Source organism: Muscardinus avellanarius (genome assembly GCF_963383645.1).
Source record: "Muscardinus avellanarius genome assembly, chromosome: 3".
Classification (NCBI taxonomy): domain Eukaryota; kingdom Metazoa; phylum Chordata; class Mammalia; order Rodentia; family Gliridae; genus Muscardinus; species Muscardinus avellanarius.
In genome coordinates this window covers 141,863,092-141,876,125 of record NC_137788.1, presented here as the reverse complement: position 1 = coordinate 141,876,125, position 13,034 = coordinate 141,863,092, and the positions used below count along the sequence as shown (strand labels likewise).

The window sequence follows — 13,034 nt, the reverse complement described above, 5'->3', positions numbered from 1 at the left end:
TAATAACTTGCTCCCTATTACAAAGCAGTACTTATTAACGACTAAAGCCTTAACTCCCCAGGGTCACTTGCATGTAACAGACAATGCCACCATTTACAAAAAATAATCAAGTTATATTGTTAGAAAAAAAAGGGACATTTCATAGATTGGAAAGTTTACATCCATCCTTTAGTCCTTACCAAAGTTATACATCATTTTTCTTCATCTAAGTGTATTTTAGACAATAATGCTCATTATGTTTAATAAAAAATGGAAGCATGGCAGAAATCTTAGGTATCTTCCTTATCTAGTTATTCTTCTGTACAACTATACACTCCTTCACTAGGCACAGGGTGCATGAAATAGACTGCACTTCTCAGCCCCTAAGTGGGAGGGTTTCTCATGGAACTAGGTCCCAACCGACAGGGTATGAGGAGAGTGACAGTGAAACTTCCAACTTTCAGAAATGTCTTTAAAAAGCTATAATCCAGCCAGGCGTGGTGGCGCACGCTTGTAATCCCCGCGCTTGGGAGGGGATTACAGGAGGATCATGCAGGTTCGAAGCTAGCCTCAGCTGGCTTAAGAGACCCTGTTTCCAAATAAAATACAAAATAGGTCTGGGAGTGTAGCCTGGAGGTAGAAGGCCCCTGGATTCCATCCCCAGTACCACAAAAAAAAAAAAAAAGCTGTAATCCACAGATTCTAAAATATGTGACACAAATATCACAAGAAGTTGAGATCTGGCAGAGGCCGCAAAGAAGAGCTGCAGGTACTATCAAGGAAGCCAGTGGTAGTAGACGGCAACATGCACCATTACAAATGCTTCCTGAAGGTAAGGGCTCATCTTGACTTGTAGGAACTAGGTTTCTTGTTTGTGGTGACCTGTGATGAAAGCAGAGAGTAGAGGATAAGTGTGCAAATGTACTGGGGCCCATAAAGAACGCTGACCCTATGAGCCCCACTTGTGGACGGCAGCTAGAAGACGGACTTCAGCACACATCTGATGAAGAGGCATTAGCAAAAGGGCAAGCAGCAAGACTGCTAAGTACAGAACAAATGAGGGGATGAGGTATAAAACAGAATTAAAATCTTATATGTCCTTCAAAAAAGAACTATACAGCTTACAAGAATTGGGAAGGAAAGGGAGAAAATAAAATGTGAGGTAGATTGAAGACAGAAGCCAGGCATGGTGGCACATGCCTATAACCCCAGTACTTGAGAGGCTGAGACAGGAGGATCACAGGTTCATGGCCAGGCTCCACAACTTAGCAAGACCCTGTTTCTAAAGGTGTAGCTCTGAGGTAGAATCCCCTACCTGGGCCCCTGGGTTCAATCCCAGTACCAAATAAGGAAGGAAGAAAGGAAGGAAGGAAGGAAGGAAGGAAGGAAGGAAGGAAGGAAGGAAGGGGAAAAAGAAATGGGGGAGGAACTGAGCATGGTGACTCATGTCTGTAATCCCAGTACTTAGGAGTTTGAGAGAGGAGAATTGCAGGTTCAAGGCCAACCTCAGCATCTTAGCAAGACCCTTAGCAATTTAGTGAGACCCTGTTTCAAAATTTAGAAAAAGGGAGCTGGGTGTGTAGTGTGGAGGTACAATGCTTCTGGGTTCAATAGCCAGTACTAATCACCCCCAAATTTTACTATAAACCTAACAGTACCCTGAAAAATTAAGTCCTTGATTAAAGGAAAAAACACATAGATAAATTCCGTTATAACTTCCAGGTTTGATGACTTGCTGTGAGGACTCCATGGGATGGGCATACAGTTGTACCTACAGCAACGAGTTATTGCAGCAAAGGACATAGAGTGAGAACTGCAAAGGGAAAAAGGAAAGCCCACAGGAAAGCAACACCAGCGTCTAGAGTCCTCCCCCAGTGGGTCGCACAGAACGTGCCCGAGTGCTCTGGTGATACGCTGCAACAATGCACGTGAAGTGCTATCCACCAGAGAAGCCGACCAGACGCGGTGCTCAGGATTTCTACTGGGAACTGGTTCTTATGCCTAGCATGCACCAACATTCCAGACTTCCAAAAGAAATGCAGTATTCAGCATTGTTAACCCATTGCTTATAGAGTTTAGGCACAGTGAGACACCCTTGTTTAGGAAAAGTGTTAAATAAGTACAGGAAACTGGACACCAGTCAAGTTCCCAGACACCAGCAAGGGCCCAGTCTAAAAGTAGGCCTTTCTAAGGGAACAACCTCAGGCTTGTTATGTTCACTCCATGCTGCCCATCTGAATAAGGGATGCCTAAATATAAGTCAACATCCCAAACCCATAAAAGAAAGAATTGACTATTTAAGGGTGATGAACTGATTGAGCTGGCAGAGGAAATCTCCAAACAGCAAACTGTATTATGGATACTGATGTCTGCATTCAGCAAATTGTACAGTGGATTTCAGAGGCAGAAACCAAAACAGAGAGACACTACAGCTTTACAATTTGGCCAGAAAGGCATGTGTCAAGCTGGGGCCCAGAGAGATGGTGCTATAACAGAAAAAAATTGGATGAAGAAAGGTAAAATGAAGCCGGGCGCGGTGGCGCACGCTTGTAATTCCAGCATTCGGGAGGCTGAGACAGGAGGATGGTGGTTCGTGGACAGCCTCAGCTACTTAGTGAGGCCCTCTGCAACTCAGTGGGACCTGGTTTCAAAATAAAGAATAAAAAATAGGGCGAGGGGTATAGCTCGGAGGTCGAATGCCCCTGGGTTCCATCCCCAGACCCACAAAAAAAAAAAAAAAAAAAAAAAAAAAAAAAAAAAAAAAAAAAGAGAGAGAGTGAGGTAAAATGTTTTGCATAGAAACAAAGAAAGAAATGTGGTTGGGGCAGTTCAAGCCCAAGTGTGGAACCATGGAAACAAGGGCCCAGGACTGGTGGCTGTTACTAAAAAGAGCCTGGTGGTGGCCAGGACTGAGACAGGCCCAGTGGCAGCTGTGACTGACAAAGGCCCAGTGGCTGGTTGAAAAGGGTGTGACTACTTTTCTGTTGGTGGTCAACTTGGGTGCTCACATAATTCTGGCTTTGCTGGAAAAAATGGGATCATGGAGTCTTTCCCCCAAATTTAAAAGGAAGGCCTAGGAGGCTAGGCAACATGTAGAGAGTTGAAATCCCTGTAAGTAGGCCCAAACAGGGCAATTTGTGTAAGGGTGAAGCCAAGATTACAGGGAAAAAAAAAAAAAAAAAAAAAAAAAAAAACCTTCACAATTCAGAAATGCCATAAAAGTGGAATGACCACGAGGAAAGGCTGCAATCTGTGAGCCACAGAGCCAAGAGGAAGAGCAAGTACACTACTCACTGCAATTAACCAGGCCACAAGGGGCGGGGCTGTCAAGTCCGGTGGAGATCACATCTCACACAATGTGACCCGATGCCAGAAATGGAACTGCAGGATCCAGTGCATGCCCTGCTGGATTTTGATCCTGTTTTGGTCCCATCCCTTTTTTTCTATGGTCCTATTCTTGCCTTTTGGAATGCAAAGTTTACTTTGTGCCACTGTACCTTGGATGCATGTAACTTGTTTTTTATTTTGATTATTCTCTTTTGCAGGTGCTCACAGCCAAGACTCCACTTTGAGTCTCAGAGGAAACACTGGACTTTGGGACTTTTGAGTAATGCTGGAAATGTTAAGATTTTGGGCACTCTTAGAGATGGACTAAATGCATTTTGTATTCTGATATGGGCTCTTTAAGGGCCAGGGGTGGGATTTTATGGTTTGATATAGAAGATTCTCTAAAGAGCTCATGTATTAATGTTCAGAGTTGACATAATTAAGTCATGAGGGTTGTAATCTCATTGGTAGATAAATCCATTGTAACTGACTTACTGGGTGGTAACCTAGACAGGTAGGATGTGGCTAGAGAAGGTAGGTCCCTGGAAGTTTGGTCTTTGAATCCCCTCTCTTGCTGGCTCTCTTGCCATGACATGAGAGCAGAGCTTTGCTCTCTCTTCCTTTCTGCTGCCAGCCATACTGCCCTGAGTTCCACAGACCCCAGCCTAACAAAGACTGAACCTGAAATCTCTAAAAACCTGTGAGCAAATAAAGCTCTTTCTTCTGAGTTGTGCAGTCAGTTGTTTTGGATAATAGCAGTAAGAATGTTGACTGAGACACTTGATATGAATCAAATGAAATGACTGTATCAGAGTATAAAAATAAAATCTAGCTCAAACTAAAAAAATCCCAGTGAAATTCATAATGGTAATTGCATATAAGAGTCTGTAAATATCATTATTACACATTTTTATTTGATGGCCAGGATTACCTCTATATTTGGAATTTTCATTTAACACATATTGGTGGTGATATTTTGTAAAAAGAATGAGGTAGGTGTAAAATAGAGGAAATTATTTATTTTAATGGTATTTTAAAGATTTTTTTCATGATCCTTCCCTCATTTGAGTCTTTTCTCACTCTAATTTTCTATTAAACTAAAACAATTTTGAGATGAGAGAAGGAAAATTTGTGAACTAAATAAGAACAAAAACCAGTTCAGTAACTTCCTTGTGTAAAATCAGAAATAACTTTTTATGAAATATTCATCCTCTACTTTCTAATGTAAGAAAATTTTTAATTTTGGTACTAATTTAAATGACTATTTTAAAAATCTACTAGATTCTATATTGTAAAGATATTCTGTACAGATTTTCTTCTTTATTATTCTCTCCACCCCTTTTTTGGTGCTGGAGACTGAACTGAGGACCTCAAGCATGCAAAGCATGTGGTCTTCAAATGAGCTACACTTTCCAAAATTAGTCCTGGTTTTTCTCCTGAACAATATACTAAATAAATTTTTAATACTCATTAAATTCTATGTTATATACTAGATGGAGAAAATTCAAAGATAAATAAGAGCATGTGTCTGCCCTAGGTGCTTAAATTCTATTAGGAGGCAGCTAAGCCTAGTTCCAAAAAGAGATATAAGGTAGAAATGTGTCTGGGTACAATCTGGGCACATAATGGTAAAATTAATGTTAGCTGCAACTAAGGGCAAACTCTCAAATCCTGGTATATTAATATAAAAAAGCTTATTTTTGCTCACCTTACAGCTCAATGCCCAATGCCAGTCAGGTAGCGTTCTCCATCTCTTGGCTCTGCTTCCTGGAAAACATGGCCTCTACGGTCACTGAGGCAGGAAAAGTGAGGGCTAGAGTTTTTCAGGGCCAGACTTGGAAGTGGCTTGCATCCTTTCTGCTGATTCTCCATTGTCCAGAAACCTATCACATGAATGTAATCTAACTGCAAGTGAGGCTGGGAAGTGGAGAGGATCACGTGAGGTTACTGGACACTCTGCCACAGGGTATAAAATGGAGAATGATAATTCTACCGTGAGAAGCTTCATAGAGGATAAAAAGTTTAATTGAGTTTCAGAACACTGTGGGTTTTTTTTTTTAATTTCCATCCTATGATGAGAAACCCAAGAGAATTAACATAAAATTATTACAAACAATAACAGAATTCAACAAAGTAGAGAGGACATTTATTCCATCCATTCATTCAATATATAATCATTGAATGCCTACTCAATGCCTGTTTTAGATGCATTTAAAACATCAAAGAAGCCAGGCATGGTGGTGCATGCCTATAGGATGCCTCTGGGTTCAAGTTCCCATAACACACACACACACACACACACACACACACACACACACACACACACACACAGAGGTTTTTTTTTCTAAAGAGATAAACTGATTCTAGAATTCATATGAAAAAATCTAAAAGCAAAGAGAGCCAGGGAAAGGGACAACAATCAGACTTACTAGACTTACTATATATTAAACTCACTATAGCTGGGCATGGTGGCACATGCTTGTAATCCTAGTACTTGGGAGGCTGAGCCAGGAGGATCAGGGTTCAAGGCCAGCCTCAGCTATTTAGTGAGGCCCTCTGCAACTTGGCGAGACCCTGTTTCAAAATAAAGAATAAAACTAGGACTGGGCGTGTAGCTTAGAGGTAGAACATCCCTGGTTTCAATCTCTAGCACCACATATCCCAAAAAAACTTACTATAAAAACTTAACAATTAATAAAGATTACTACTGTCACATAAATAGACTAACAGACCAAAAAGAAATAAGAGATATTTTAGTAAGAATTTGAATACACATGGAATTTTGTATATAACAAAGTCGTAGCAAATGTTTATTGAGCACCTACTATGTTTGAGGTGCTGCTCGAGCAGAAAACATATAGATAAAAATCTCTGCCTTCATGGGGTTAATATTCTAATGGTAATTATGATATATAAACCAATAATGTTGGGAAAACTGGCTAGTTACTATCATTTGAATCTGTCCCTGCCAAAATTCGTGTTGATACTTAGTCTCCATTGTGGAGGTATCACAGGAGTCTTCTCCCCTACATGGAGTCGTGTCTTATGGAAGGCTGGAGGGAGCTACCTTAGGCCTTTTTTTGCTCTCCTGTGTTTCTGCCACGAGGGGACACGACATTCATTCTTTTTTTGCCCTTCTCTCCTCTGCTATGTGAAGACACACAGTATTTGCTGCTTCTGCTATGCAAGGAAGCAAAAGAAGACCATGACCAGAAACCAAATGCCTCGGCCTTGCACCTCCTAGCCTCTAGAACTGCAAGAAATATATTTCTGTTGTTTATAAATTATCCAGTCTCGGATATTTTGTTATAGCAGCACAGTGTACTGCTATAAAAGGCATTTTTTAAAGAAGAAAAAAGGTTCTTGAAACAAATCTTAGACTAAAAATGGCTTGTCTAAGTATGACTCGAATTCTGGTATACTTAAGATAAAAACAAGCCAGGCGTGGTGGCACACGCTTGTAATCCCCTTGCTTGGGAGGCGGAGACAGGAGGATTGCGCAGGTTCGAAGCCAGCCGCGCTGGCATAAGAGACCCTGTTTCCAAAAATAAAATAGGTCTGGGAGTGGGAGGCATAAGGGCTTCCAGGAACCCCAGTACCACAAAAAAAAAAAAAACCTGGTAAATATAACTAATGAAACAAAACAAAAAACTATTGAACAAAAATAAAAAATAAACACCATAGGCTAGTAAATAATAATCTGCAATTAATATTACAAAGGCCAAACTTACCAATGTGAGTTCTAGGAAAAATAAGAATCAAGAGTCTAATTATTAAAAACAAATGAATATGTAAACAAATACATTATCAAAAGATTTTAAGATGAAAGATGTTTGATTTTACTCATAATTAGAAAAATGCAAATTAAAAGAGTACTGAGATACTTTTTCATCTATTAGACTGACAAAATTCCAAAAGTTTGTCAATTCTTTTGCCAGGGTATGGAAAGAACAGGTACCCAAACACCTTATCGTGAGAGTTCAGTAAGTTGTTACAATATTACAATTCCTATGGAGAACAATTTTGCAACACTTATTAAAATTACAAAACTCTCACTTCTATAAAATTATTTTACAGGCATACAAATTCATACATGTGTAGACTGACATATAATGTTATTTACTGTAGAATTATGAGTGCAACGACATTCATCATAAGGGACCTGGTTAAATAAACTATTATTTATTTGTATAAATGGAATATCTTACACGTGTAAAAAAGAATTGGGAAGCCATATATTGAGATAAACAGATATCCTGGCTATATTCTTAAGGAAAAAAAGTACAGAGCAACATATATTACAATTCTGTCCAACAGAAATAGAACGTCTAACATTATGTATTTTGTAGCCAGATTTTAAAAAGCAAAAAAGTCAAAATTTTAGCAATATATTTTGTTTAGTTCAATATATCTAAAATATAATTTTAACAAATACTCCATGTTAAAAAATGAGATAGTCTATATTGTTTTTTCATACTAAGTCTTCAAAATCCAAAAATGTTATGCTCATTACATATCTCCAATGTCTCAGTCACAGTAGGCACATTTCAAGTACTCAACACCCACATACATGGCTACTGGCTACTATACTGGAGCACACAGTAGAGAATGCTTGTTCTTTCATTTATTTGACAAATATGCATTGAGTGGCTCTTATAAGGTAGGCACTTGTTATGGTTAGATAGAAAACGTCCCCTAAAGAGCTCATGTGTTAATGTTCAGAGTTGTAAAGCAAAGGAAACTATCAAGAACCTCAACAGAAAGCCGACAGAATGGAAGAGATTTTTGCCAACTTCTCCGATGGAGAACTAATGCCTAGAATATAGGGAGAACTCAAGGAACTCAGCACTAAGAAAACAAATAACCCGATCAAAAAAGACGCTTTACAAAAGAAGAAATTCAAATGGCCAATAAATGCATGAAAAAATGCTCAACATCATTGGCAATCAGAGAGATGCAAATCAAAACTACCCTGAGATTTCACCTAACTCCAACTAGAATGGCAATCATTCAAAACACAAACAACAACAGATGCTGGCGAGGATGTGGAGAAGTAGGAACTCTAAGACATTGTTGGTGGGATTGCAAATTAGTGCAACCACTTTGGAAAACAGTATGGAGGAGCCTCAGAAGAATGGGAACAAACTTACCATTTGATCCAGCAATACCACTTCTGGGTATCTACCCAAAAGAAAAGAAACCAAACTACCAAATGTATCTATGCAGATCTATGTTCACAGCTGCACAATTCACCATAGCCAAACTATAGAACCAGCCAAGATGTCCATCAACAGATGAATGCATTATAGAACTATGGTATATTTACACAATGGAATTCTACTCAGCCATAAAGAAAAACACAATTATGTCATTTACAGGGAAATGGATGGAACTGGAGGACATTATGCTAAGTGAGATTAGTCAGTCACAAAAAATAAGAAATCGATGTTCTCCCAAATATGCGGAAGCTAGAGAGAAAATGGGTCATAGGAGGAACTCTAGGCAAAGAAGGAGATACCATAGATGAGAAAATAAGGTGACCTAACTGAGGGAATGGGAGGGGAGTAGAGGAAAATTCTCTAATGCACATGATGTACTTTAACAAATAGTATCAGTGTCAATCACTAAGCCAAACATGAGAAAGAGGAATGGGGAGAAAATGGAGCGGGAATTGGGTAAGGGTTAACTGGGTGATGCGTACATGTGTGTCTCCACCATTTTGTACCCCATTAAGATGTATGACTATAATGCACCAATAAAAATTAAAAAAATAAAAGCATACTTCTGCTCTACTTAAAGAGGGTATGAAACATATTCCCTACACTTTATTTTACACTTTTAAATGTTTTATCACTTCTCAAAGAATTTAGTAAATTACAAAAAAAAAAAACAACAAAATTACCCTCCCCCCAGTCCATTTCACTCACCTACAAAATGGGCTGGGAATAGTAGGTATCACATAACAAATCCCCCCATTCAGGCAAAATGACCTGTGACTGGGACCACAGGGCTCCTCGTGATCTAAAACACATATACACATGGAATAGAGAAAGGCACATTAAAGTTCTCATACATAAGGAACAGGAATAACTAGCCTCAGAATGAAGCAGCAATTCTAAAAATTAGAATTAATTTATTTTTTTTCTCAAAATGAAAGAATCTTATTCCTTTTCTTATAGGCAAGGATGTCAATGACTTTGAGAGAAAGATGATTCCATTCTAAGGATATTCTCGTTCATTATAAAGGATTTAGAAGCTACATAACAGAAATAAGAAATCGCTACATTAGTTAGATTAAAAGGCAGTGATTACTGTTCTAGAATAAATAGATGCCAGCTGAGCATGGTGGTGCATGGTGATAGTCCTGGTACTTGGGAGCCTAACATAGGAGGACTGCATGCTTGAGGACGGCCTCAGCAACTTAGCAATGCTCCCAGCAACTTAGTGAGACCCCGTTTCAAAATAAAAATAATAAAACAGGGCTGGAGTATAGCTCAGAGGTAGAATGTCCCTGGGCTCAATTCCTAGTAACTTAAAAGTAAACAAATAAAAATAAGCAGATTCTTTATGTTTAGTCCCGAGATTCTACAGTACTACTCAGAGCTTTCCTGTTAAAAGGCTGCATTTAGATTCTTAATTTTTCTTTTAGGTTTAAATACTTTATAATCTGAAGTGGTGGTGACAGAAATTAGATAACTGAAATAAATTTGATTTTCAAAATTTTCTCACATTTTTACATATGACAGTGTCAATCACTAAAGATAATATAATCTCATAAGGCTTTGATTTGCAAGAGGACTTTAGGTAAGAGATAATAACTGTAAAGACTGAAGGTCTACAGTAAAACTAAAAACCTAAGTTGGAGCTTAATAATCAAGACTTTCAGAATATTAAGAAAACAAATCTTCCTTTTTCTCCTGCTTTTCTCCCCTCCTCCTTCTCCTTCTCCGCTCCCTTCTTTATCTTCTTTCGCCTCTTCATCTTTTCTTTCTCCCTTGGTTCCTCTCTTTCTTTCCATATCTACCTCCCCCGACTCCCTGTCTTTGGTGGTGCGGGAAGCCGCTTCCTCCCTCCTGGCCACCTGAGCCAAAGAAACTAGAAGTAACTATAGTCAGATTCATTGATTCACTGTACTGCTCTTTATGATTAGAAAAATGTAAAATCTTTATCTTTTGGCCTCAAAAGGAGAATCATACTGTTATAAAATTGCACATTGTTGCCAAGCCGGTGACACACCTGTAATCCCAGTACTTGGGAGGCTGAGACAAGAGGATTGCAAGTTCAAGCCCAGCCTGGACAACATAGCGAAATTCTGTCTCAAAATAATGAAAAGAACTGGGGATGTAGCTCAGTGGTCGAGTACCCCTGGACTGGATCCCCAACACCACACACACACACACACACACACACACACGCACACACACACTCTGCACATTGTTACTTCCTGATTGTTTCTGTCTAAAATGATTTAGAGTCATCCACTATGAAGACAAAAGGGGCATTACTCCCACTTGGCACCCAGCTGAGCATTTAAAGGCAGTACACTGATGTAGGAAAACCTTCCCAGCATTTTTGCCACTAAGATGCCAATATCTGTTAAGACATAATCGTAATAATCCAGATGTCTCCACGTTCAGAATTTAAAATTTTTAAACTTTTTTTACTTTGGAATTGAGAAAAACCTGTTTCAGTACCATATTATAAACTATAAAAGTATAAAAATGTAGAGAAAAACAAAATTACAAAGAACTTCTGTGGTGAAATGATTCCTGTAGAGATTCTTTCTTACACAATGCCGTGCTTCTTTATAATCAAGAAACTTTTAATAATATTATTCATGTTTTAGAAATAACTTAGCCAACAAATAAAATTTTAATTAACATTACATCAGAATCACTGAAGTCAACACATACAATTTTCTATTGAGGGCCGATGTAACTTTATCACAGTTGAAATTAATGTTCTTGTTTTTAACTGGATTATAACTAGACATATCTTAGTACTTCACAATTATCAATAAAGAAAACTCATCTATCCTGAGTCACTATCTCTGAGTCTATTTTTATTTTTAATCTTATTTAATTCAGTTATTATTTGAGAATATCAGATATAGAGCAAGCAAGACTTGGCCAATTTTTTAAAAAAGCAATAAAACAAATCTAAAATAAAATAACTTAATGTTAAGCATGTAGGTCTTTTAAAACCAAAGTATTTCATATTTCAGGATGATTTTGGAACAATATAGCCCTTAATACATTTATTGCTCTGATACTAAATGACACACATTGACAAAAGTATGAACTTACAAGAAATTACCTGTTGGCATCTTAATTTTTAAATAGTTTCATTCGTGGTCAAAAGATTAGGGTTGAGAAACAGCACCTAAAATAGTTTAAAATTAATAATTTAGGAAAAAGTATTATCTTCTGAAGGTATTATAAGATGTCAAGTGTCCTAAGAGTAATATTCTTAAATGTTGAAAATAAGACATTTATATGTGAGTAACAAAATCAGAGCACCTACTTTTAGATACTTATATATCAACAAAAATCTAAATCAATAAAACTAGAAAAATCAATATTAAAAAGTATAAATGTACCAAATATAAAGGATTTCCTAAATAATGTAGTTTAATCTCAAACTTTCCCTGAAGAAAATCCTGATAAACATTTTAATGTCGGAGAGTGCTGTATTAGATTGTATATTAAAGCTATGAGGCAGTAAATAAAACTGAAGATCTGAATTGAGTTGTCTCATAAAACCTATTTATCAATAATCTGACTTGTAGGTAGAATCAGTAACTTCCAATTTTTAATTTATTGAAAATAGTCAAACACACTACAGAAAAATCTCTAGCAGCATTAAAAAAATTTCATTTCTACAGAACATTTGAAACATTTATAAAAGCACTTTGAAATATACCAAGGATTGCACATTACAATCAACATTCATACATGCCTTTCTTTTAAAAAATACTTGGCATCTGGCAAAGTAGCTAATGAGGCATATTTATGTGCAAAGTTCTCTGCTGTAACAAAGACAAAGGAATTTAAAAATATATTTGTAGAGATTATGTGTTTATGTTTACATCATTATAAGCTCTCGATTTTGTTATAAAGGTTAATTTACTCCAAACTTAAATACAAAGGTTGTATAGAAGAAATCTTAATCTATGACTTCTTATTAACACAGATATAATAACAAAGTCTTCTCCCAAAGCTAATCACTCTTTCTTTCTTTAACAGAAAAGGAGGGGGGAGGGGGAAGAGTGGAGAGGGTGAGGGGAGAGAGAAGAGAGTACACATATGCATTAAAACTACTTTATTTGAGAGCCGGACATGGTGGGATTCAGGAGGCTGAGACCTGAGGATCGGGTTTCACGGACAGGCTCAGCTACTTGGTGAGGTCCTCGGCAACTCAGTGAGACCCTATTTCAAAATAAAGAATAAAAAATAGGGCTGGGGGGGGTATAGCTCGAAGGTAAAATGTCCCTGGGTTTCACCCCCAGTACCATTAAATAAATAAACAAACAAATGATAAAAATAAAACTATTTTATTTGAAATAATCACTGGCTCATTTCTGAGGTTTTTTTTTCCCCCCAAAAAAACAAATAGGACTTAGCTCAATAAAAACTTACATTCACACACAAAATAAATTATGTTATTTATGCACATTTCAAACATTTTTTGAACATTGTAGACTACAGCAGCTGTGACTTGCGTTTTCT

General features: G+C 37.6%; 1 protein-coding gene across 1 annotated transcript in view; it reads right to left on the bottom strand.

Moving 5' to 3' along the window:
* The window catches only part of NRG4 (neuregulin 4), a gene marked incomplete at both ends in the record, with an annotated part of 29,838 nt that extends 20,492 nt beyond the window's left edge, over window positions 1-9,346 (bottom strand). The window contains one exon of the mRNA XM_080691667.1: window positions 9,234-9,346. Within this exon, the coding sequence (XP_080547793.1) occupies window positions 9,234-9,346 (113 nt within the window). The remainder of the gene's footprint in view (window positions 1-9,233) is intronic.
* Window positions 9,347-13,034: the final 3,688 nt, after the last annotated feature.